Source organism: Canis lupus, chromosome 18, assembly GCF_003254725.2.
Source record: "Canis lupus dingo isolate Sandy chromosome 18, ASM325472v2, whole genome shotgun sequence".
NCBI lineage: Eukaryota > Metazoa > Chordata > Mammalia > Carnivora > Canidae > Canis > Canis lupus.
Genome location: NC_064260.1, coordinates 35,971,368 through 35,997,982, shown reverse-complemented (window position 1 = coordinate 35,997,982; position 26,615 = coordinate 35,971,368). Strand labels below are relative to the sequence as shown.

General features: G+C 37.0%; 2 protein-coding genes across 33 annotated transcripts in view; one reads left to right on the top strand and one right to left on the bottom strand.

Annotated features, from left to right (window-relative positions):
- Window positions 1-8,300, bottom strand: part of DCDC1 (doublecortin domain containing 1) — a 482,427-nt gene extending 474,127 nt beyond the window's left edge. For 6 of the 21 annotated variants that reach the window (XR_007403613.1, XR_007403622.1, XR_007403621.1 and 3 more), the window contains exons 1-2: window positions 8,203-8,289; window positions 7,617-7,678 (exon numbers count right to left, since the gene is read on the bottom strand). Coding sequence is in view for 3 of the 21 variants with exons in the window: in XM_035701486.2 (XP_035557379.2) it covers window positions 7,617-7,678; window positions 8,203-8,239 (99 nt within the window). In the remaining 18 variants the exon portion in view is untranslated. Of the gene's footprint in view, window positions 1-2,642; window positions 2,710-7,507; window positions 7,679-8,177 lie in introns of those variants that run through there. The other 15 variants (XR_007403623.1, XR_007403615.1, XR_007403627.1 and 12 more) reach the window with 13 other exon arrangements.
- A 1-nt stretch (window position 8,301) lies between these two features.
- Window positions 8,302-26,615, top strand: part of DNAJC24 (DnaJ heat shock protein family (Hsp40) member C24) — a 91,413-nt gene continuing 73,099 nt past the window's right edge. For 9 of the 12 annotated variants that reach the window (XR_003139211.3, XR_007403638.1, XR_007403637.1 and 6 more), the window contains exons 1-2: window positions 8,302-8,414; window positions 9,597-9,740. Coding sequence is in view for 8 of the 12 variants with exons in the window: in XM_049096673.1 (XP_048952630.1) it covers window positions 9,630-9,740 (111 nt within the window). In the remaining 4 variants the exon portion in view is untranslated. Of the gene's footprint in view, window positions 8,490-9,596; window positions 9,741-16,429; window positions 16,536-26,615 lie in introns of those variants that run through there. The other 3 variants (XM_049096675.1, XM_025452367.3, XM_025452371.3) reach the window with 3 other exon arrangements.

Here is a 26,615-nt window from a genome sequence, read left to right as displayed (position 1 = left end):
TCCATTCATTGAGTATGTATTGATAACCAACTAATGCCTATGATTAGAGAGATATCAAAATATAAATTAATTCACTTTGGTAAAGTTAATCCAAATTTCTAATGATTTCACATGCTGTAAGCTTGCCAATTCTCCCTGTACTAAAGATTATTATGTAGTTTCTGAATCTTTGCGCCAAAAGTCCAAGGCTGGGACCCAGGTAACAATAGCACCTGAGTCCTAACAACAGCTGAAGTAAGACACTGGGGAAACAGCATATACCATGGACTGGGACCAAAACAAATTGTTACAGAGAACCTAGAAAAATCTTCTTTTACATCTTGTTACACCTTCTTATCTTACCTCTTTCACAGGATTACCTGACTTTACCTTTCTAAAGGTAATAGTATATCTTTCTCTGTATTGATATATCTGAATATTATATGTATACGTATATCAACAAATTCACTATCTCATTTTTTAAAGATATTATTTTTAAGTAATCTCTACAACCAACGCGGGGCTCAAACTCACAACCCTGAGATCAATAGTCACATGCTATACCAACTGAGCCAGCCAGGTGCCCCCACCAACTCATTTTTTAAGTTAGATTTTTAAAATGCTGAATTTAAATAATATATGTATATTGTGCTATGGAATAATTTTTCCTTTTATTGTACTGAAATAAGAAAAGTGATTTATATTATCTCAAATTAAAATAAAAACTAAAATTTAAGTTAATATTCATAGAGACTAACATTTCAGATCAGGGTTTATACTACAGACAAAGACAAAAATCATACAGTCTTTCAAATTAATATATCTGACTGTCTTTCTCTAATGCTCCTGCTTCACCTGCAGCACATCAGACAAGGTAATAATTTATGATAATCATATGAAAATATACAATTAATATTCATCACCTCTCATTCCTCATCACTTTAGATGATCAGTAATGCAGAGTGAAAATGCTGTCAGATTTCTAATTGCTTTGTAATGGGCTTGAAACAGGGAAATCATTAAAGGCAAACAATCTGTCATTTGTCTGTTACTTTATCTATCACACAAAAAAACTCATTAAAGAAATTGCTAATGAACTACAAAAGACTATACTCATGGTGCTTCTACAGTAGATTAACATGTATTAGTATGAATTGCTTAAAATATTTTAAAAATATGGTATTTTGTGGAAATTCATCAGAAAACATCTATTCTTCAGTATATTTTTTAAGCCGTGTGGTTTCATTATTTTGGCATCTAATCCATCATTGCAGAAATCCCTTTAGCATATAAGATTTGTTTTTCATCAGTCTCTAAATAATTCAACTGAAAGGTTGCAAGAAGAAGCTGAAATGCTAAATGTGTTTATTATTAGTAAACTGAGACAAATAAAAAAATAGTACTATAGGAACCCTAATGCTAAGTAAAGAATATCTCAAAATTTTATTTTTACCCTGATATTTCCATGGATTTTGAACTGAAGTTGCAATGTTTCATTCATTTTAATGCTATCATTATAGAAAAATATATATTCAACTATTAAAATAGACTCTAACATTATTAAACTCTGCATATTAACAAATTTGGAATTTTGAATATATTAATACTAAAATGTTTCATAATATTATATCATATAATTTCAGAAGGGAAAAAATCATTTCTTTAAATGATCACATCAAATTTTATCTTTATTAATGATACCTTTGTATATGAGATACTTAGTACTAAAAGAATCTGTAATAATGACACTAATCTAGTTTTCAAAATAAAGAGGCATATAAACAAAAAATCTAATAATGTTTTGTTGGTTATACAGTCCAGTTGAATTTTATTTTTGAAAAAAAAAATCAGTGATCATGTTTCTCATTATGCCAATGTTGAACTAAAACATGAATTTATTTCCTACAACAAAACATAAGAATCTTAGTAATAAAGTCAAACTTTAAAAAATATATAGACCTATTCATAGCTATTGGAATATACACAAATTTAAAAACCTAAGTGCAATGGCATGTTTAGCTGGGTGCCATGGTTGAATATAGGAGTTAATTCCAAGCTAACTTCCTAAGGTTCCATAACACTCTGGAAACATCTTCATTATACTCTCTAATTGACTTAAACAGACTTCATATCAACTGTTTAACACATTTTAACCCACAAATTAACACCCCTTGATCATTCAGATTAACCTTTCTTCTGTGAGTCAATTACATGACAAAAATAAAATAAACTTAAAATATTCAGTTTTAAAAAACTAAAATCGAGAAGAATGCTTTTAAAAAAGAATATAAATGCATATTACTACATTGTTGAAACAGATCATCACTAGGTTGCAAATTTCAAGGGAATTGGAAAGCTCACAGAAAAGCCAGAGTGGTCATAAGAACAAAGAGAAAGAGGTAAAGAAGTGAATAAGGGAAATAAGTTTATTAATTATGATTACTAAGGAGAAGCAAAAGATGGATTATAGACGGTATCTTTAATCGGTTCATGGAATGATTAAAACATAGATGTGAAGAAAGTAATAAGACAGGAAGAAAAATTTCAGGTAAGATAAAGACCTCTAAAAGGTCTGAAATAAGGCTGAAAAAACATGGACACAATTTGAAGTTAAAGAACAAGAAAAACACAGCAACAGGTGTGCTGTCAGCAAAAGTATTTACCTCTTTGTCTCCCTTGTTTAGTGCATTGCTTTGCTCAAACTCAATAAATAGTCACTGATAATTACTTCTGAAAAGACAAAAAGAAAGAATAGATCAAGTGAAGACAACAAGTGAGGGGGAAAATGTAAAAATGAAAAACCATTTCTAAAAGACGAGGTATTTAATAGGGCCGATTCTCAATACCGTGTAAAGCTTTATGATGATATGCCAAGAAAAAGAAAAAGTTTCTCCATTTTTAACCATCCCTTCCTTTCCATTAACACTAAGTATTTAAAACTAAATACTTCCATGCGTTACTCTGTATCAGCCTCATTTTGAGTCCAGGATTTCGGTCATTTAGGTCATCTGCCTTATAAATTAATAATTGTCACAGCACCTGCATTTCCTCTAGCATAGCACTTCCTACAGTTACTTCAGTTGCTTCTTTGTCTATTTACCCAGATAAACTCTAAGCTTTTACAAAGCTCTAGGCAACTGTTTTGTGTTTCCTGTAACAAATTGTGGGACGTATAGTAGACACTCAATATGTGGTTTATTGATTGAATGAAGAAGTGAATAAAGGCTCTTTCTGTACTTGTGTGTTTATGTGTGTGTTTATTTCACCACTAGCTAATTCTTGATGGTTTTCCTATCTTCTCAGTAGATTTTAATTTGCTGTAGGGGCAACCATCTAATTTCAGAACATAACCATAATATTTTGTGGTACTTAAAAATAAATACAGCTTAGTTCACTGATATGAGAATCCTAAAAACTCAGAGATAAAGAAGATCAAGAAAATTAAAGAAGAGCTGGTAATGAAACCAGTAGAAAGAGCCACATATATATAATCCGAAAATAAAAAAATATACTACACTGTATATATTGCAAATATTATTCATCAATAAGCACAATTTACTATATGATCTCAAATTAAGAATTTATTAATGTAGGTAGATATCAATTGTCTGACAAGTATTAAAGTGATGAATAGAATAAGAATTGATTTATGCTATTACTACAATCAAGGGTCTCAAACTCCTGCTATATAAGGTATCTATATAACAATACTTATATCTATCCACATTTAACTCTACATACAGTACTTGATCAATCATCGTATTTTTTTAATCATCTTATTTTTTGATCAATCATCTTGAAATTAAATATTTAATGTATGCCTACTTTGTTTCTGTTAAATGTTGATGACACAGGAATTAGAAGGTTTTTGCCTATGCTTTTAATTCATCTGCAAACTATATAATTCAACAAACATTTGGGTTTGGTGTCATTTTTTCAACTCAATAGTTTGTAGCTTTCATTTGCTCTGTTTGAAAATTCCTAAAATATAGCTATGAATTCTTAATGTTCTAATAGTCAAAACTCAGCAGTAAATATTTCACTAATAATAATAATAATAATAATAATAATAACAACGACGACGACAAAAGCTAATCTTTCCTGAGTACTTAGTACTTTTAGGCGCTATTATCTCATTGAATCCTCACAACAAACCTAGAGGGAGACACTATTATTATTCATATTTTACAGAGAAAGAAACCAAGGCACAGAGTAGTTAACTTAAAATGTTCATATATAACCAGTAAGAGACAGAGTCTAGATTCAAACCTATTCAGTCCAAATTTAGACTTCATGCTCTTTTTATTTTTTCTAAAGTAGGCTCCACACCCAGTGTGGAGCCCAACAGAAGGCTCCTACCCACAGCCCTGAGATCAAGACCTGAGCTGAGATCAAGAGTTGGATGCTTAACTCACTGAGCCACCCAGGTGTGCCTAGACCTCAGGCTCTTAACCATTATGCTAACATAGTTTATATATTATTTTTACATAAAATAGATAAATTATCTTCTTAAAATAAGGTATAAGCAAAGAGAACAACCTGAACAAAATTATGAAGTACCAAGAAAAGATTCCATTGTTTAAATGTTTCATGTATGGAAGCAATAGGCGATGAAGCTGGAAAACTAAGGATTATATTTTGGGAGGTAAAGGAATACCAGGTTAAGGAGTCAGGACTTTATCCTCTATTTGATTTATTTACTTATTTTTTGAAGTAAGTTTTACACCCAAGGTGCGGCTTGAACTCAATGACCCTGAAATGAAGAGTTACATGCTTTACTGATTAAGCCAGGTAGGCACCCCAAGACATTATCCTTTAGACCTGGCCTGTTCAATACAGCAATCACTAGTTAAATGTGGCTATTAAGCACTTAACATGTGGCAAGTCCAAATTGAAATGTGCTATACAGATAAAATATACAGCAGTCTTTAAAGACCTGTATGAAGAAACAATGTAAAATGCTTCATTAATAATTCCTACATTGATTATATTTTGAAATAATCATACACAGAGTATATTGGGTTAAATAAAATATATTATTAAAATTCATTTCACCTGTTGCTTTTTTCTTTCTTAATGTGGCTACTGGGAAATCTAAAATCATATATGTGGTTTGCATTTGTGGCTTCCTTCATATGTCTATTGGGTAATAATGCTCTAGAAAATGAAACGTGAAGACAAATGAGCAGGGATTCATGTAAAAATGTTTTAAGAAGTTTATTCTGGGATCCCTGGGTGGCGCAGCGGTTTGGCTCCTGCCTTTGGCCCCAGGGCGCGATCCTGGAGACCCGGGATCGAATCCCACATCGGGCTCCCGGTGCATGGAGCCTGCTTCTCCCTCTGCCTGTGTCTCTGCCTCTCTCTCTCACTGTGTGCCTATCATAAATTAAAAAAATAAAATTTAAAAAAAAAAAAAAAAAAAAAGAAGTTTATTCTGAAAAAAAAAAAAAGAAGTTTATTCTGAAAAAAAAAAGAAGTTTATTCTGGTATAAATAAATTCAGACTGTAAGACAACTGATCTGGTTTTTCAATAAACCCATGTCAGGAAAAGAGAAAACAAAACTAAGATAGTAGCGATGTGGGACTGCTATAGCTTAAGAGATTCTTTTTTTAAGATTTTATTTATTTATCCATGAAATAGAGAGAGAGAGAGAGAGAGGCAGAGACACAGAAGGAGAGGCACGCTCTGTGCAGGGAGCCTGGTGCAGAACCCAATCCCAGGACTCCAGGATCAGGCCCTGGGCTGAAGGCAGGCGCCAAACCACTGAGCCACCCAGGGATCCCCCAGCTTTAGAGATTCTTAAGAGACAGAAAGATTGGGACGCCTGGGTGGCTCAGTGGTTTGAGTGTCTGCCTTCGCCTCAGGTCCTGATCCTGGGATCTGAGATCCGGTACCGCACTGGGCTCCCTGCATGGAGCCTGCTTCTCCTGCTGCCTGTGTCTCTGTGTCTCTCATGAATGAATAAATAAAATCTTTAAAAAAAGAGAGAACAATCAAATGCAACACGATTCAAGCAAATTAGCTATAAAAAGACATAAAAAGACATATCTGAGACAACTAAGGAAATATAAATAAAGACTAGTTATTGGATGCCATCAATGAATTATTGGTCATTACAGCGGAATAATGACATTATGGAGATGAAAGAAAAAGTTGTAAACTAAAGTATGCTTTAGCAATGGGACCTAAAGGATGTCAAGATGAAATGACAGAAACAACACTTGGTAATTGTTGGGGGAAAAACGTGTACTTCTTACTATCTAAACCTAAATAAATAAATACAGCACACAAATATAAAAAATGAGTTGAGAAAACTGAGGTGGGGATCCCTGGGTGGCTCAGCGGTTGAGCACCTGCCTTCAGCTCAGGGTGTGATCTTGGAGTCCTGAGATTGAATCCTGCATTGGGCTCCCTGCAGGGAGCCTGCTTCTCCCTCGGCCTGTGTCTCTGCCTCTCTGTGTGTCTCTCATAAATAAACAAACAAATAAATAAAATCTTAAAAAAATAAAAAAAGAGAAAGCTGAGGTGCTGTGATCAGACTTTTCAGAATTTGGCTTAAAGAAGGAATAAAAGAGGAAATCCAATACCCCAAGGGATCATAAATGAAAGTAGTGTGCTCCTGCTGTAAAAACTGGAGGCTCTGAGCATCACTATACAAGGAAAGACTAAGCAGTGGAAAGGGGGGTTGTCTGAGGGCTGAAAAGTTCAAGAAGGCATCATTCTGTATAGGAAGGTATTCAGAACAACACTTGATTCAGTCACTTAATGTATTTCCTTAGGGCCACGCAGAAGGTATGTTGGAACCAGGACTAAAATCAGATCCTCTGACTTACCATAATGCTCTTTGTGCCTGATTTTAAAAATGACAAAATCCTATGGAGAATCCAATTAATACCTTTTTTTTTAAAAAAGATTTTTATTTATTCAATCATGAGAGACAGAGAGAGAGAGAGAGAGAGAGAGAGGCAGGGACACAGGCAGAGGGAGAAGCAGGCTCCATGCAGGGAGCCCGTCGTGGGACTCCCGGGTCTCCAAGGTCACGCCCTGGGCTGAAGGCGGCGCTAAACCGCTGAGCACCCCGGGGCTGCCCCAATTTATACTTTCTGCTTTTGATTTTCTAACTTTCATATGTCACTCAGTTCTTTTTTATGGCCTCCTTAAATAATTGGCCACAGTAAAATATTTAATGTACTTCGGCCGATCTTGATGGCTTCTCAAACGGAGATTTGGCAGAAGAAAGCTAAGAAGGAAGGAAAGCAAATGCAAGCAGTAATAACAACAGAACTACCTTCGCATCTCCAAGTGAAATTTAAATCATGGTGGCGAAGTGCAAGATGCAGTCTCACCTCTGGGTGCAAGGCAAGGAAGAGAGGTCAATGCGAGGCAAGCAGTATGGAAAGGAGACAAAAAAAGGGAACAACAGAAGGAAAGGGAGAGGCAGGCAGGAAAAAAACTAACCAAAAAACAAACAAACAAACAAAAAACAAACAACCCCCCCCCCCAAAAAAAAAAAACACACAAACAAACCTAACAGCGCACATTTGCAGGGCCGGAAACTGCCTCAAAGCAGAGTGGTTTATGCTTTTTCCGTAAGCGTGAAGGACAGCGTGCCTTCCCTGGTAGGACGCACACTTACTAAGAGTCCTGTTTGGCTGCTGTACGATGAGCTGTTTGGCGTTGATCCTTGGTCGGCTTCATCTGTGAAATGGGAACATTATTAACACCCGCCTTTCTAGCTTCACTGGGTTGAAGTGAAAGAGTGAAGTAGTATTAAGAGACTCTGAGAAGTTACGGGTTGCTAGGATCATCTACAAGAAACAATGAAGTTGGGCATCTTTTCCAGAAAAAAAAAAAAAAAACACGAAAAACAAACAAACAAAACCAAACTTCAATTGGTATAGGTTTTCTCATTTTCGAGAGAGAACATTCTAAGGGAAGTGTAGAGACAAGGGAGGAATTGGGTCTCCCCATCCTTCGCATCCCTCCCATCCCCCTTTCTCCCCACTCTTCCCCCCCCCCCCCTCGTCGGAGGACCGTCAACAACCACAGGGGGAGACCAGCGCTGGGGAAGGTAAGCCGAGGAAGCCCGGGGTGGGGGTGTTTGTGTGTGGGGGGGCGAGGAGCTCGCTGAGGGAGAGGAGAGGCGCCACCGTCGCGGGGCCGGGGCAAGAGGGAGTTAGAATGAGGAGAAAGACACCTTTTTCCGCGGCTCGGACACTTACAGCCAGCAACTCCTTGCAAGCGGAGTCTGGTTACCATAGCGACGGCGTCCCGGAGGGCGGAGCGCCCCGTGCGTTCGGTGCCTCGGCCACAAGGGCTCGACTAGAAACGTGGTCACGTCAGGGCAGTGACTTCCGGCGGAAGGGGAAGCCGGTTCCGGGTGCCGGCCGCCTGCGGGCGAGGAGTGGGTGTGATAAGGACTTTCGGAAGTTTGGTAAGTTTGGTATCGAGGACAGTCGGGAGAAGGTATAGCCGCCTGTGGCTGGGCCGTACCGCCGGGATGAACACGGTGGGTTCCCAAGTCCCCGTTTTGAGCCCCCGCATCCGGCCTCTTGAAGTTCACGGCTGTGGGAAGAGGCGGCCTGGTTTCTGGGCCCCTGGCGAAGTCTCTTGGCAGGTGTGGAGCCTGGAGCATCCTCCCGTGAGCACTTGGGGGAGCTCCCTGCGAGCCCCGGGAGCCGCGGGACTCCTGCCTACCTGCCCAGCCGCCTGCCTCTGTCCCTAATCTTCTAAGGTAATCTGGAAGAAATGTGGACTGGAAGGACGAAGGCGGGATGCTCCCAAATTCACTTGCATTCTTTGCTGTCTTGTTTTTGTTGTTGTTGTTGTTGTTTTTTGCTGTCTTGTTTTTGCTTCAAATATATATATAAAATATGTAAATATATATATTTGAGGCATATATATAAATATATATTTGAGGCAAATATATATAAACATATAAATATATATATTTGAGGCAAATATATATATAAATATATATATTTGAGGCAAATACATATATATATGTTTTTATTTTGTAAACGTTTATTAGATTACTCTATGGTGTTTAGTGAGTATGTACTATGTGCGGCTTTTCCCGCGAGACCAGCGGAAATACCTTCTTAGAGGTCACGCCCCGCTCGCTTTCGTTTCTGGAATTCGGTTTTCTTGATGCTGTTGTGATTCATTAATTTAAGGTATAAGCGGGGACGCCCGGGTGGCTTGGCGGTTGAGCATCTGCCTTGGGCTCAGGGCGTGACCCCGGGGTCATGAGATCGAGTCCCACATCTGGCTTCCTGCATGGAGCCTGCTTCTCCCTCTGCCTGTGTCTCCGCCTCTCTCTCTCTCTCTCTCCGCCTCTCTCTCTCTCTGTGTGTGTCTCCCATGAATAAATAAATAAAATATGCAGAGAAAAATTTAAGGAATAAGCGTATATTGTGAAACATGTAACAGATTTGCCATACTTGCCCGTATACTTATACATGAGATTCTTGAGGTGTTTTAAGTGAAAACACATGCTTCATCAGGTTTGCGTTATAATCCTGATTTACTCAACTAAATATTAAAAAATTTACGAAAGTACTTGTTTCTTTGAACCTGCAATCCGTAATGAGTGGTCATCAATATTTCTATTCAGCTGATCTGAGAAGACCCACTTCTTGTTCGATGGATGATGGCATTTGAGCAGATACCAAAAAAGGACTGGTACGGCATTTTGGGGGCAGACCCATCTGCAAGTGTGTCAGATCTAAAACAAAAGTATCAAAAACTCGTATTAATGGTAAGTCTTTTCTTGCAGATCTAAGTCATGAAGGAAAAAGGCTTTTTTGTTGTTGTTTTAATGTGATCAGAAATGTAGGTTCCCATAAAATGAATATATAATAAATATCAAAGCAGAAATTAAGGTATTAGTGTGGTTTAAATGAAAGTTTCAGTAATATTGTAAAAAAAAATTTTTTTTTTAATTTGAGCGGGGAAAACATGGTGGTTTGGAACAGTCATGATGGTTGAGTTAGAATCCTGATTCTAACTAACTGTGGGAACTTGGGACATTTTACTTTCCTATCTATGTGCCTCAGAGAGGATTAAATGAAATAGTCCATGTAAAGTATGTCATAAGCACTGTCAGTACCCAGTGGCCACTAGCTACCTGTGTCTACTGAGCACTTGAAATGTGGCTAGTCTAAAATGGAATTTATTTATTTTATTTTTAAAGATTTTATTTATATAGTCATGAGAGACAGAGAGAGAGGCAGAGACACAGGCAGAGGGAGAAGCAAGCTCCGTGTAGGGAGCCCGGGGCTCCAGGATCACATCCTGGGCTGAAGGCGGCGCCAAGCTGCTGAGACACCGGGGCTGCCCTAAAATGAAATTTATTACAAACGTAAAATACATTTGGAGACTTAGTACAAAAAGAGAATACAAAATAATCCGAGCTTTATGTTGATTAAATTGAGGTGATAATTGATTAATATTGAGCTGATAACGTTTTGGGTATATTGGGTATTTTGCATATTTGACAGTAAGTATGTGCATACAGTAATAATCAAAATGAATTTAATCTTTTTACTTTTTTATTATTTTGTTTTTTAAGACTTTTTAAAATTTATTCATTCGTGAGAGACTCAGAGAGAGAGAGAGAGAGAGAGAGGCAGAGACACAGGCAGAGGGAGAAGCAGGCTCCATGCAGGGAGCCTGAGTGGGACTCGATCCTCGGTCTCCAGGATCACACCCGGGGCTGAAGGCGGCGCTAAACTGGGCCACTGGGGCTGCCCTATTATTATTACTATTTTTAAAGATTTAATTTATTTATTCATGAGAGACAGAGAGAGAGAGAGAGAGAGGCAGAAACACAGGCAGAGGGAGAAACAGGCTCCATCCAGGATCACACCCTGGGCTGAAGGCGGAGCTAAACCGCCGAGGACTCCCCCCCCCCCCCCCCAGCTGCCCTGCTTTTTACTTTTTTAACAGCATATGTGGCTTACGTTATAGTTTGTGTTGTCTTTTTTTGAATGGTGCCAATTTAGGCCATTTATACAGTTTTACACATGACTGCCATTCTTTGGTGAAATAAGTTATAGTATTTATAAATAAATGGTTTTTTTCTGGGCTGTTACTTTAATTTTTTTCTTTTTTTTCTTTTTAATTTTTTTCAACCTATATGTTGGTGTTTCTTAAGCCAATGTCAGTACTCTATAGTGGTCTCCAATTAACTCCGTTTACAAAAGGGGTAGAGGACCATTACTTATATAGCATTAGTTTCTGTAGTTTTTGTCAAATCTATGAGATTTTTGCCAAAATTGTTAGTCTCTGTTGTGAGGGATGCAGAAATTTTACTGGAATGTATTAATATCCCTTTAAGTAATAAGTTGGCTAAATGGTGTTAAGATTTCTTTTGTCTCAGAATTCTTAAGATTTCTCTCAGCAAAGTCGGGTAGACTTGATGGAAATTTTTTTCCTGGTGCTGAATCATCCTTGTGCCACATATGACTACTGGAGAAGTAGACTGGGTCTAGATCATGCAGGCCTTGTAGGCCATGTTGGCCTTTAATTTGGCATCGAGAAGCCATGTACACTTATGTGGTAGCATCAGTCAAACACCAGGGTGAATGAATCATTTTGCATACCCTTTTGTGACATATCAGAGTTACATTTGCTCTAGATCTTCAACATTTGATGCTATTTCTCTCTTTGTTCTTTTGGGGGTTTCTCAATTTTGCCCTCATTGACATTTGGCTCACGATAATTCTTTATCATGTGGGGCTGTCCTGTGCCTTTTAGGATGTTTACCAACATTCTATTTGCCAGTAACAACTGAAGAAGTCTCCTGGGGGTAAAAATGCCCACCTCCCCATCCCATTAAGAACCACTGCACAATTATGTATTTCTAGTGATCTCTCATTGGGGTTTTATTTTGTATTCTCTGATAACTAATGATTTTAAGCACTTTTGAATGTTATCACTAGCCATTTGTATAATTATCTTTTCTGAAGTGTCTTTAAAAAAAGTTAAGTGTATTCTTGATCTTGTGTATACACTGTGTATATTTTCCCTAATCTATGGCATGCCAGCTCATTTTCTTGGTGTTTTTTGATGAGCAGAATATTTTTGTTTTGATGAAATACATTTTATCATGTCTGTTTTTTGGTTCATGCTTCTGTGTCTTCTTTAATGAAGGTCATGAAAATACTTTTTTTTTTTTTTTTTTTTCTGTATTGGTTTTACCTTTAGACCTGTGTTTTTTTGTATGTATGGTGTGAGGGGGAAGGTCATGTTTTTGTTTTTCCCTCAATAGGGATATCCAGCTGTTCGTTTATTGAAAAGATTTCCTTCTCTGCATTGTATTGTCAGTGTCTTGGCAGTGGGAGTCTATTTCTAGACTCTATTCTGTTTGCTATATTTGTGCTTTTACTAATACCTCCGCCTTGATTATTGTAGGTTTATAGTCTGTTTCAAAGTCACATTGAAGTTAAGTTCTCTAATTTTATCCTTCCTTTCAAGTTTATTTTGGTTACTTTAGTTTGCTTGCATGTCCATAAAAATTTAGGATGAGCTTCTAAATTTCCATTTAAAGAAATCCTGCTTGAATTTTAATTGTGACTGTATTGAATATATGCTCATTTGGCAGAATGGACAGTTAACAATATTGAGTTACTTTAATTTCTCTCAGAAATATTTTAGAAGTTTCAGTATAATATTACACATCGTATTTGTAGTTTTTGGTGTTTTAGGTTCTATTGTACATGGTATTTTTAAAAATTTTATTTTTTGGATATTGATTGATAGCATATAGAGTTTATTTTAATTTTATTTATTTTATATTTATTCCTAAAAGACTTTTTTTTTGTTTGTTTGTTTTAATTTGAGAGAGAGAGAGCGCAGAAGCATGGGGAACAGCAGAGGGAGGGGAATGGATGTCAGCAGGGATCCCGACACCCAGGTGCCCATATTTTATTGATTAGAGAGAGCAAGCGAGAGCGCGTTCAGGAGTACCCAATGAGAGCATGGTGGGGGAAGGGCAGAGGAGAGGAGAGAGATTCTCAAGTGGACTTCTTGCTGAGTGCAGAGCCTGGTTGGTTGTAGGATCCCAGGATCGTGAGATCATGATCTGAGCCAAAAAACCAAGTCAGCCACTTAACCAACTGAGCCACCCAGGCACCCCAGAAATATATTTCATTTTCATATACTGATTTTGTATCCCACAGTTTGCTAAATTAGGTGGTAAATACTCAGCAGTGTAAATACTAAATCATATGCTATTTCCATTTTTAACTTTTTGCAGAATCTCCATACTAGTTATTATTTCTTATTTAAATGTTTCATAGAATTTACTAGTCAAGTCATCTGGGCCAGAAGTTTTCTTTGTGGGAAATTTGTAATTATGAATTTAATTATTTTTTGAGCTACAGGGCTATCCAGATTTTGTCCACATAGGAAAACAACAATGCTGTTTTTATTAAAAAATCTATCCATTTGATTTAAGAAGTCAAAGTTATTATCATGATGTTCATACCATCCTTATTATCTTCTTATTACTGAAATATTTGTAGTGATGTTCTCATTTTCATTCTTTATATTGGTAATTTGTGTTTTCTATTTCTTTTTTCCTGATCAGTCTTGCTAGAGGTTTATCTGTTTTTTTAAATCTTGGCCAGGAACCAACTTGTACTTTGTTGGTTTTATATTGTTTGTTCATTTTTCTTTACTTGGTTTCTGCTTTTAACTTTGTTATATCTCTTCTTCTGCTTGCTTTTCTTTTTCTAGCTTATTAATGTAGAAAATTACATCATTGGTTGTACACCTGTCTTTTCATACATAGCTATTTAAAGTTATAAATTTCTAAGCTTAAAGTACTCTTTTAGCTTCATTCTACAAATTTGATATGTGTATTTTCATTATCATTCAGTTCAAAATATTTTAAAATTTCCTCTGTAACAGTTTTCTTTGATCTGTGGAGGTATATTGGAAAATACTTAGGTATCTTTCTATTATTGATTTCTAATTTAATTCTGTTATGGTTAGAGTGTACTTGGTATGATTTCATTCCTTTGAAATTAATAACCTTTTGCATCGCCTAGCTCATCTATCTTGGTGAATGTTCTCATGTACTTGAAAAAATGGCTGTTCTGCCATTATTAAGTATACTGTTAGTGTCTATTAATTAGGTCAAGTTGATATTGTTCAAATATTCTATAGCCTTACTGATTTTTTTTTTTTTTTAGATTTTATTTATTTATTCATGAGAATACACAGAGAGGAGATAGAGAAGCAGAGACACAGGCAGAGGGAGAAACAGGCTCCATGCAGGGAGCCTGATGTGGGACTCGATCCTGGGTCTCCAGGATCACACCCTGGGCTGAAGGCGGCGCTAAACCGCTGAGCCACCGGCGCTAAACCGCTGCCCCTTTTTTTTTTAGATTTTATTTATTTACCTTACTGATTTTTTTTGTCCATTTGTTTTACCAGTTTCTGAGAGAAGGACATTTACACCTCTTAACCATGATGGTGGGTTTGTTTATTTTTCTGTTAATTTTTGTTTCAGTTATTTAGGATCTTCATTATTATTAGGGGTATGTAGGTTTAAGATTATCTCTTCATGAATTAGAACCTTTGATCATTATAAAATTACCCTTTCTATATTTCACAGTATAGCCACACCAGCTTTCTTATACTTAGTGTTTGTATGATTTATTTTTAACCATCCTTTCACTTTCAGTCTGTCTCTTTTATGTTTTAAGTGTATTTTGTTTTTATAGTGAATAATTGGGGCCTTAAAAGAATTCCAACCTGTCAATCTCTGCCTTTTGTTGAGGGTGTTCAGTCCATTTAGGCAAAACGATTACCATAGTATAGTTCACATCCATCTCCTCGCAAGGTTGCCTTTAGCTGTGTGGTAAGAACTTCTAAGATGAAGGGACTCTCCTAGCAACTTTCAAGTATACAGTTGTTACTATATTCACCATGCTGTATACTAAGTCCTCTGAACTTACTCATCTTATAGCTGCAAGTCTGTATTCTTTGACCCAACATCTCATTTTCCCCACCCAGTATTTCATTTATATTTGATGTAATAATTAACAGTGTTTGGGTTTAAATCTGTAATCTTTCTATTTTACTCTTTGGATTTGTCCTGTCTGCTTTTTGTTCCTCTATTTTGCCTTTCTTACATCTTGTGGGTAAATCAAGTATTTTTTTTTATTCTACATTATTTTTTGTTGAATTTTTAGTTAAACTTCTCTATGTGTTTTTTGGTGATTTTTTTCTAGAGATTATAATATAAATGTAATCATTTTATTTTTTATTTTATTTATTTATTTTTAAAGATTTCATTTATTTATTCATGAGAGACACAGAGAGAGAGAGAGAGAGAGAGAGAGAGAGAGGGGCAGAGACACAGGCAGAGGGAGAAGCAGGCTCCATGCAGGGAGCCTGACGTGGGACTCAATCCCCGGTCTCCAGGAGCATGCCCTGGACTGAAGGCAGAGCCATACTGCTGAGCCACCAGGGCTGCCCTGGTGCCTTAAATATGTGTTTGTGTGGGGTTGTGTTTATCTTTCCTAGGGTTAACTGAGTTTCTTGGATTTGTGGTTAATGCCTTTCTTTCGCTGCTTTTGGAATATTTTCAGCCATTATGTTTTCACATTTTTTTTTCCTGCTCCATTCTTCCTCTCTTCTTTTGGGATTCTAATTACATGTATATTGGATTGTGCCATAGTTACTGGATGCTCTGTTCTTTTTTCTTCTGGTCTTTTTTTCTAGTTTGCATAATTTCATTGACCTCATCTTCAAATTCTTTGGTTTTATTTTTCCTCTACTATCTGTAGAGGTATCTGCTGTAAACTCTATCTGCTGATAAACTCGTTAAAGAAATTCTTAATCTTTCTTATCTAATCTTCATATCTTGGATTTCTCCTATCTCCTTTTTTATATAGTTTCTGTATCTCCCATTCTTTTCACATATACTATGTATCACTTCCTCTAGCTCATCTACTATACTTAACTGTAGTTATTTTAAAGTTCTTGTCTGATAATTTTAACATCTGGGCCATCTCCGGACATGGTTCTATATCCTTTCTTGATGGTGGATCACATTTTATTGCCTCTTCGCATGTCTTACCTGTTTTTACTGAATGCCCAAAATTGTGAATGAAAAGTAGACAGGGATGTAAATACTATCTGTATTTCTAGGCATGGGCATGCCCTTCTGTAAGGCAGCTTGTGTAAGTTGTGCTGTCAGTCTAGTCTGTAACAGAGCTGAGATTTTTGTCTTGGTTGTCGTTGCTTTAGTGATTCATTTCACTGCAGGCTTCAGCTGACTTGAACAGGATCAGAGCCATCCCTTTAGTAGAGCTGGAGTCCTCAGGATTTGTCTCAGCTTTCCTGTCCTGTCTGTAGACTTCAGCAGGACTCCTGCATGTGAGGAGTGGTCTCTCAAGTCTCTTTAATTTTTTGTTTTTTTTTTTTTTTTAGCTCTGGATGACCGTTTCCTGGTATTCAGCATGAAGTCTGTATTCCGTGGAGGTTTGCTCTCATGCCCTTCACTTTTAGTGGGCCACTTGTCCCAGTGTCTCATGAGGTGACTCTTGGCTCTCCTACCCTTTCTTTCTTCTTTCTAGTGAGCACTTGAAAAAGGCCAATGGGGTAGAATTGCTGGGCAGGTACAGTCTCTGTACATTTGGGGTGTCTGGGGACTCTAAATTGTCATGCCAGTCTGTAGTCAGCTTTTAAAATTGATTAAAAGTTTGTTTTCTTCTTATCTGTGTCTCTGTTGGCTTGTTCCCTCTGCTTTGCCAAAGATAAAACCAGTGATGGGTTTCCTCTCTTTTGGGGAGGGCCTTTTCTCTTTGAATTTGGATTCATTGGGGTTTTCAGTTCCCTATTTTAAAAAAATGAGTTTGTATGATATGTGGCTGGTTCTACTGGATTATTCCTATCAGCATTAAAATGTACCATTATTTCTCTCATCTTTGAAAAAAAAACAAAACCAAAAACCCCACAACCTTTTTCTCAACCCATTTCTGCCACTTGTTGCCCCAACTCAGTGTTGTTCTTTGTAGCTAAAACAGTATTTCAAAATGTTGTCTCTATGTCTCTATTTCCTTTCTTCAATTTCTCTCTTCTTAACTCTTTTAAACCTACTTCAGTAAGGCTTCGCTCCTACCACACTGAAACTGCTCTTATCAAGATTGCCAGTGATAACCTCTAATGGGAAAAATCACAGTCCTGTGCTTTTCCTTTACTCACACATAATTCTTTTGTCACCAGATGTGTGGGTATTCTACATACCAAGCAATTTCCTGCAACACCAGTTGGATTTTCTATTATTCACTTCAATTTTGACATTACCTGGAAATGGCTTCGGATCCAATGAAATTAAGGGCTTACTCCCATATAAGACTGCCCTCACTTGAGATGTCAATCGCAAGTCCAAGTTTGTCATCTGTACTTCTGACTGACAGAACTTTTAACTGAACCCCTTATAAATTAGAGTTCCTAGACCCCTTCCTTGAGTTTGATAATTTACTAAAATGGCTCACAGAACTCAGGGAAATAATTGTTTATCAGTTTATTGTCTAATAAAGGATATGACAAAAGATACAGATGAACAACCAGATGAAGAGGTACATATTACAGGAGCTTCTGTCCTACTGGAGTTGGGGTTTGGGATATACTACCCTCCTGGCATATAGATGTGTGTGTTCACCAACTCAGATACTTTCTGAACTGTGTGCTATTGGGAATTTTATGTAGGCTTCATCGGGTTGGCATGATTGGTTGTTAACTCCATTTCCATCCTCGTTCCCCTCTCTGGAGAATAGTGGGTGGACTTGGAACTTCCAAGCTTCAGATTATGGCTCAGACTTTCTGGTGACCTGCCCCCATCCAGCAGGCCAGCAAGAGTCTCCCTATTAGAACAAATCACCCAATCACCTAGGAGATTCCCAAGGATTTAAGAATTCTGTGCCAGAAACTGGGGGCAGAGGCTTGTATATACATTTTCTATTATTTCACAGTATACATGTTGCTAAAACCAGTGGTCAATACTTAGTCTTCATTTTGATTTATTACTAAGGTGACAATTTATCCTGCTTTTCCCAGAGTAGTTGTAGTTTATGTCTGTTGTCCTGGCATAATTAATAGCTCCCTTTTTCATTTTCTGAAGTGTCAAAGTTTAAATTGTAAATTTATTTTATTTTATTTTAATTTTTTGTGTAAATGTATTTTAAAGAGATTTTTTTGGTAGTTGTATACAGTTGTGTAATCTATTACAACAATTAAAGTATGGAACAGTTCCATAATAATGCTAAGACATTTCTTTGTGCCTTTTGATTCCCTGAGCCCTACAATTTTAATCAGCTGGGCAGATGATTCTGGGGCACAGGTGGCTGTGGGACCACTGTACTGTGTTACAGTACCTGCAAATGTGAGGAACTGAAGTCTCAGGAAGGTTAAAGTGAGAAGAAGAAGAAAAAAAAGATACTTAAAAGGAAGAATGATTAGCCTAACCGTCTCCAGATAAGCTTTGCTCTACTGGTCCTTATGGAGAGATGGAGTATGGAGGAGAGAACTTTTCAGACCAAACTGAGTTAAAACAAAACAAAACACCAGAATTTCTTCTCCTAACTTGGTTTCTTCCTAAGCCACATAGGGCTGAAGGCTTCTGAGCAAAGTTGGTGTGGATGGCTGGGGAAATTGCTTTGGGATAGAGAAGTAGGGCTACTAGGTACTTTCGGTAAGCTGTTGGAAGCAGCTTTGGAAAGGGGGTAAGACACTGTTGCTGAGTATTCCAAGGAAAGGACCTCTTCCTCCAGGCAGACACCACTTTGTTAAGTGATAAATTTACAGTGTCAACCCTACCTATATAACATCAGCATTTGCTATGACATTCTTCTTTGGTTTGTTTGTTTGTTTATTTATTTATCTATCTATTTTTTTCTTTTCTTTTTTCTTGTTTTTTTTTGTATATTTTCTTCACTTGTTTTCTAGGACATGATATTTTCCTAATTTACCCCCTCTAAACTATCTGGAAAGTAGTAGGTACTCAAAATAATATTTATTCAATGAATAAACTGTATGAATGTAGTCATTTTTGTATTTTAATTCCTGTTGATGATTTTAATTTTTTTAAAAGATTTTATTTATTTATTCATGAGAGACAGAGAGAGAGAGAGAGAGGCAGAGATACAGACACAGGCAGAGGGAGAAGCAGGCTCCATGCAGGGAGCCCGACGCGGGACTTGATCGTGCGTCTCCAGGATCACGCCCTGGGCTGAAGGCAGTGCTAAACTGCTGAGCCACCTGGGCTGCCCCTAATTTTGTATTTTTTATTTCTAATAACTGCCTTTGTACTGAATTTCCTTTTCTTTTTGTGTGTGTGTGTGTGTGTGTGGACTCCTATTGCTTTAGGAATAAAATATCTTTCTAGGGTTAATAAAGTTTTATTTTTAAGGTTTCTTTGAACTTTTTCTTCTTTTTTTTTTTTCTCTTCCTTTTGTTATAGAGATTCTTTTCGGTATATTTGGTGATCATTAGTCATCTCTTCATCTTTAAGAATGAAATGTTGTGAGGTGCCTCAGTTAGTTGAGCATCTGTCTTCATTTTGTGTCATGTCCTGGGATTGAGCCCTGCATGGGGCTCCCTGCTCAGCAGGGCACCTGCTTCTTCTTCTGTCCCTCCCTACTACTGCCCCTCAAATAAATACAAATCTTTTTTTTTTAAAGTGAAATATTTTACTTTCTGCTGCTTCATTATTAGTGGATAGGAATGCAACAGATTTCTGTATGTTGATTTTGTATCCTGCAACTTTATTGAATTCTAGTATTTTGGTGGAGTCTCTAGAGTTTTCTATGGATAGTATTGTGTCATCTGCAAATAGAGTTTTACTTCTTTAGCAATTTGGATGCCTTTTGTCTCTTTATGTTGTCTAACTGCTGTGGCTAGGACTTTCAGTACTACGTTGAACAGAAGTGGTGAGAATGGACATCCTTGTCTTGCTTCTGACCATGGAAAAGCTTTCAGTTTTTCACCATTAAGTATGATGTTGGCTGTGGGTTTTTCAATAAGGCTTTTATTATGTTGAAGTATGTTCTCTCTAGACCTATTTTGCAGAGGGCTTTTATGATGAGAGAAATAGAAAATGATGCAAAGAAATGGAAAGACATTTCATGCTCATGGATATATTTTTCTAGGTATGTCTCCTGAGGCAAGGGAAATAAAAACAAAAATAAAAATATTAGTACTATATCAAAATAAAAAGCTGCTGCACAGTGAAGAAATAGTCAACAAAACTAAAAGGCAGCCTACTGATGGGAAAGGTATTTGCAAATGATATATCTCATAAGGGATATCCAAAAATACATACAGACCTGATGCAACTCAACATCCAAAAAAACAAATAATCCAGTTAAGAAATGGGTGGAAGACATGAACAGACATTTTTTCAAAGACACACAGGTAGCTAGCAGACACATGAAAAGATACTTTACATCACTTTTGCATCAGGGAAATGCAAATCAAAATTGCAATGAGGTATCACCTCACACATATCAGAATGGCTAAAATCAACAGTACAAGTAACAACAGATGTTGGCAAAGATGTGGAGAAAAAGGAACTCTCTTGCACTGTTGGTGGGAATGCAAACTGATGCATCCACTCTGGAAAACAGTATGGAGGTTCCTCAAAAATTAAAAATGGAATGACCCTTTGATCCAGTAATCACACTACTGGGTATTTGCCAAAATAATACAAAAACACTAACTCAAAGGAATATATTCACCCCTATGTGTTTATTGCAGCATTCTTTAAAATAGCCAAACTATGGAAGCAGCCCAAGTGTCCATTGATAGATGAATGAATAAAGAAGATGCGGTATATATGCACAATGCAATATTATTCAGTCATAAAAAAGAATGATACCTTGCTATTTACAACAACATGGGTAGTGCTAGAGAGTATAATGCTAATAAGCAAGGAGTGCCCGGGTGGTTCAGTTGGTTAAGCATCTGCCTTGGGTTTGGGTCATGATCTCAGGGTCCTGGGATTGAGCCCTATGCTAGACTCCCTGTTCAGTAGGGAGTCTCCTTCTCCCTCCGCCCCTCTTTTCTGCTCATGCATTCATGGTCCCTCTTATGTAAATAAATAGTCTTTAAAAAAAACTTCTAAGTCAAATAAGTCAAAGTCAAATACCGTATGATCTCATTTATATGGGGATTTTAAGAAACAAAACAAATGAACAAAGGAAAAAAGACAAACCATGAAACAGACCTTTAATTATAGGGAACAAATTGATGATTACAAGAGGGGAGTTGGGTGGGGGGATGGAGACTAAAGAGAGTATACATCTCATGCTGAAAAATAACATGATACAAAAATTTTATTTTTTATTTTTTGTTTATTTTTAATTTTTATTTATTTATGATAGTCACAGAGAGAGAGAGAGAGAGAGAGGGGCAGAGACATAGGCAGAGGGAGAAGCAGGCTCCATGCACCGGGAGCCTGATGTGGGATTCGATCCTGGGTCTCCAGGATCGCGCCCTGGCCAAAGGCAGGCGCCAAACCGCTGCGCCACCCAGGGATCCCCTGATACAAAAATTTTAAAAAAGAATGAAATGTTCCAAGTTTATTTGGAGGTTCCTGTGTATAACTGGGGCTTTCATAAGGTAGACTCAATTATTTTGTTGGATGACCCAAATGTCATCCAACAAAATACAAAATACAACAAAATGACAGCATCTGAATCCATTTCTGAGAGGAGAATTATCAGATTTCCTGCCTGGGAAGATGGGAACGTGGGCTCATATTGCTCCATGTGTTAACTTCCCTTTTTCCTTTTATTTTCAGTGCATTTCTATGATCTATCTCCAGAACATTCTCTGATTTATCTCCACACAGTAAATCTCTGATTTTCTGCTATGGTAGGAGAGAATAGGTGCCTGCTTTGTGATGAGGAGGAGAGCTGGAGGTCTGATTATATCTTCTAAAGTCTATCCAGTCTTTCTGTTGTTAGTCTTGGTCCTCAGCCCCTCTCTCAGAGGTACTTAAAGCCTTCAGTTCCTCAGTTTGTCTGGCCTCTTTGGGAATGTCTTGCCTCTTAATTGTCTTGTACTTCTGACTTGGGTTTCAGTTTTCACTGAATTGGTGACCGTATGTTGATCAATTATCTTTTTTTTTTTTTTAAGATTTTATTTATTTATTTGACAGAGAAAGAACTCACACAGAAGCAGGGGGAGTGGCAGGGAGAGGGAGAAGCAGGCTCCCCACTGAGCAAGGAGCTCAACGAAGGGATTGATTTTAGGACCCTGGGATCATGACCTGAGCCGAAGGCAGTCTCTTACCTGACTGAGCCACCCAGGTGCCCCAGTCAGTTTTCTGTCTTCTCAAATTTTGGTGTCTCCCAACTGCTTTTTCTCTTCTCCGCTCTTATTTGTTCTTATTCATTTATGCTTTTGCTTTTAAGAAATTAGTATTCCTTTACTGCTATTGTAGTCGAGTTGTGGGAGGGAATATGGATAAATATATGTATGAATTTGTCATTTAGTGGAAGCCCTGAACTATTTTCATTTTCCTTTAGGGGCCAGATACCCTTCCTCTGCTATGTGCCTTTGCATTTGCTATCTCTCCCTGAACCACTGTGCCTCTTCCCCTAACTTAGTCTACTAACTCTTAACTTCTTATCTCAAAACCATCTGAGTTTTAACCTCTGATCCCCACGTGTCCCCCTTCCATGTGCATACCTTCCCTGAGTAGAAGTGCATTTTTGTTATTTCTCTAGGACAGGAGAGATATAGCCAGCAGGGAAGGAGAATGAGGGTAGCTAGAGCATGATAAAATGTCTGTTCCTGTGTTTCCTTTTAGAAGACAGAAGAGACTTGAGCATGTTTACATTTATGGGAAGTAGCCAAGAGAAGGCTTGGGATTGAAGTTATGAGAGAAAGACAGTCATTGACAGAAAGCAGAAGGGGATGGGATCAGAAACGTAGAAGGATTAGCTTTATTATAGGAGAAGGGAGGAACCTGTCTCCATTGTTATAGGAAAAAAGGATGAGAAGATGGATACAACAACAGGTTCCCTTTGTCAGTTTGGTTGCAGGAAGTCGATGAGCTCATATTTGGTAGCTTCTTTTTTTCTCTGTGAAGAAGACAGTAGTTACCTGTTGAGAGGTGAGAAAAGAAGTGGAGCAGCAAATTATAGGAGAGAGGATTTTAACTGGCATTATTCTGAGAAGGCTCCCTATAGGTAACTATGTATGCCAATAGCAGCAAAAGTCTCAACCAACAGCTAATAGTACAAAGGGCATCCAGAACTGTAAAGAAGCACCAAAACAGCCTACCATCATGGCCTCCTTTAGCCTGGGTTATGGTGACTTCAGTCCTTGTCTTACAGCTAAGCACAATAACTTGTAATTATAGCCATGGGTTAAATTATGTTTAGTGTATTCTGTTCAAGAAGACAAGGAAGTATGTAGTAATAAGTATGTAATTGGTAGCATGTGTATTGTCCTTTATAGATTGTACTTCACAGTTTGCAAATGCTTTCTTTCGCTTCTTATCTGATTTTATCCTCTTGGCAGTCCCATACGGTAGGAAATACTATCCCCATGTTTGCAGTTGAGAAAAACCAAGGCTTAGTTACAGTTAAGTGGTTTGTCTGAAACAAAATTAGTAAGGGGTAGAATTTAGACCTGATCACATACTCTCTCATAATTGCTCTCCAGAAGGGTTTGTAGTTGTTTAAAGGCATCATTTTCAGTGTTCTGGATATCCATGGAACACCTCATTCTTGTACAGGTAATGAAGTATTACAGGAGGTCAGACATAATTACTACTGTTTTAATTTTGAAGGGATCTAGATTATATATGGAGTGAAACTTCTTTATTCCTTTTGTATAAGTTTAGAGTTTCTAATAGAGTTGAGGAAAAGAAAATTATAAGGGGAAACCATAGTATTTATCATGTTTATCAGATTTTTTTTTTTCAAAAACAGACTTTAAAGTTTATATTCTTTCTAATTTGAATTACTTGTTTCCCCCTCAGTCTGTGTTTTTCAGTAATGTCCCAAAACAATTGGGAAAATAAAATTACATTTGACAAATACCATTCTGTATCTAATTTTGTAAAGAGGCACATTTATTACATGTACTTTTCCAAGTTCAGAAGACTTCGAATTTAACACCTCCTACATAATTAGTTGTTGGGATAAATAAAATATTGCTAAATCATAGGCTGGTAAGTTTACAATGCATGTTGATTTAGTAAATACTGTTTCCTTATTTCAGTTTTTTTAAAGTAGTACTTATTCAAGGTCCCAATTCTGAAAAAATTTTACTGACTAATTAAGATATTTTAGAATCCTTTAATAAGTATAAATAGATTTATACAATTGTAAAGTGCAGAATTAGCCTTAAGATATTTATTTCACATACCATTCAGTCTGTTGTCTAATAATTTACTATATAAAAATAAGGGTAACTGAATCAGTATTTCCCAGCAGCATTTTATTAATAGGGATTTTACTAGTTAATAAAAGTACATTGCCCTTGATTTCTTCTTATGAACCATTTAAAAAAATATGCTTTAGTTTTCGACTAATATAAGTTAAATAATAATCCATTGCTGTGAAATGGTGTAGGACCTAGAATGATTAGTTATATTCCCATAGTTTTTGTCGTTTGTGCATGTGAAAATTGCTGTTTACGAAAGATAAAGCTTCCCCCCAAAAAGCTTTGTCAAATTGAAAATTGGGGTCTTTTCACATTGATGTTGATAATATTACAGGATACCTTTCAACTGGAAAAGAATTATTGTGTTGGAAAATTATATGCTGCTGTTACAGTATGTTCCATAATCTTAAAGAAAATCCATGTAATTTGAGGCAGGAGTGTGCAGGGGAGGCTCTTACTCTTAATATTGGAAGGGTATAAAATGCCACTTAATACTTATGTGGGTATTCAGAGGTTCTCTTTTGATTACAAGTGGTTATATATATAGATTAGCATTTAAAAAAAAGATTAGCATTAAGCTAGTTATGTAATACATTTTAGAATCTTGAAAAAGAAGGTAGAAAGGATACCTGTGTCGGAGGAAAATTACCACAATTGAAAAGAAGATAGCTAAGGACAATTCTTGAAACAGGACTTTTGCCTGCATTACAAAGCAAAGTGATCTTGATTATAGGAAAGGTGCTTTGGCAGTAAGAGAAATTTTGTGAAAAATCTGCGGGTTTTGTAAGTAAAAATCAGAAGAGTATAACTTCCAATGAACATCATAATTTTTGCTAATGTGGTTAATTGTCATCTGGGTGTCACACAGATGCAAGACGTTTAACATAGGTATCTCATGGAGACTATTATTTGTAGATGGTAGCAAGGTTCTATCGTATGTCTACTATTATACTTCTTATCTAGTGTGGCATTAATATTGAGCCCTGCAGTGTTTTGTCATGAATAGAAATAATTGTGCATATTTTATGTGCATATTTTATGTGCTTATTTTTCTCTTATCTAGTAATAGATTCAGAAGTAGAATTTAGTGATTCATCAGTTGCATACAATACCCAGTGCTCATTACTTCAAGTGCTCATCTTAATGCCCATCACCCAGTTACCCCATCCCCCCCATCTCCCCTACAGCAATCCTCAGTTTATTTTGTAGAGTTAAGAGTCTCTTAAGGTTTTTCTCCCCATTTTCATTTTATTTTTCCTCCCCTTTGCCTGTGTTCATCTGTATTGTTAAATTCCATGAGTGAAATCATACGGTATTTGTCTTTCTGTAACTTATTTCGCTTAGTGTAATACCCTCTAGTTCCATCCACGTCATTGCAAATGGCCAGATTTCAGTTTTTTGATGGCTAAGTAATATTCCATTGTATATGTCTACCACATCTAGTTTATCTATTCATTTGTTGATGGACATCCTGGCTCCTTCCATATTTTGGCTATTGTGGGCATTGCTGCTATAAACATTGGGGTGCAGATGCCCCTTTGAAACACTATGTAACCTTTAGATAAATTCCTAGTAGAGCAATTGCTGGTTCATAGGGTAGCTCTATTTTTAACTTTTTGAGGAACCTCTATACTTTTTTCCAGAGTGGCTGCACCAGCTTGCATTCCCACCAACAATGTAAGAAGGTTCCCCTTTCTTTGTATCCTCACCAGCATCTGTTGTCTCCTGACTTAATTTAATTGTTTTATTAAGATTTTATTTATTTATTCATGAGAGACAGGGGGGCGGAGCAGAAACACAGGCAGAGGGAGAAGCAGGCTCCATGCTGGGAGCCTGACGTGGGGCTCCATCCCGGGTCTCCAGGTTCACACCCTGGGCTGAAGGTGGCACTAAACTGCTGAGCCACTGGGGCTGCCCTCTTCTGACTTAAGTCATTCTGATTGGTGTCAGATGGTATCTCATTGTGGTTTTTGTGCATATTTTCTTTAAGAAGGTAGGGGACTGGGTCATATTTCAGAAAAAAATGTATTTTAACAAGTGAATGAAGAATTTAGCGCAGAGTTTCTTTTCAGTTCTGGAGATGCTATTACCCATCATGTAATATTGTACTATTCAGAAAACCTGTGCTTTTCTAAATTAAAAAGAGAAATATCTCAAAGGCAGTTGTTGATTGTTAGCTAAATTCATCATGTTTTTGCTGTTTTGTTAACTCCTT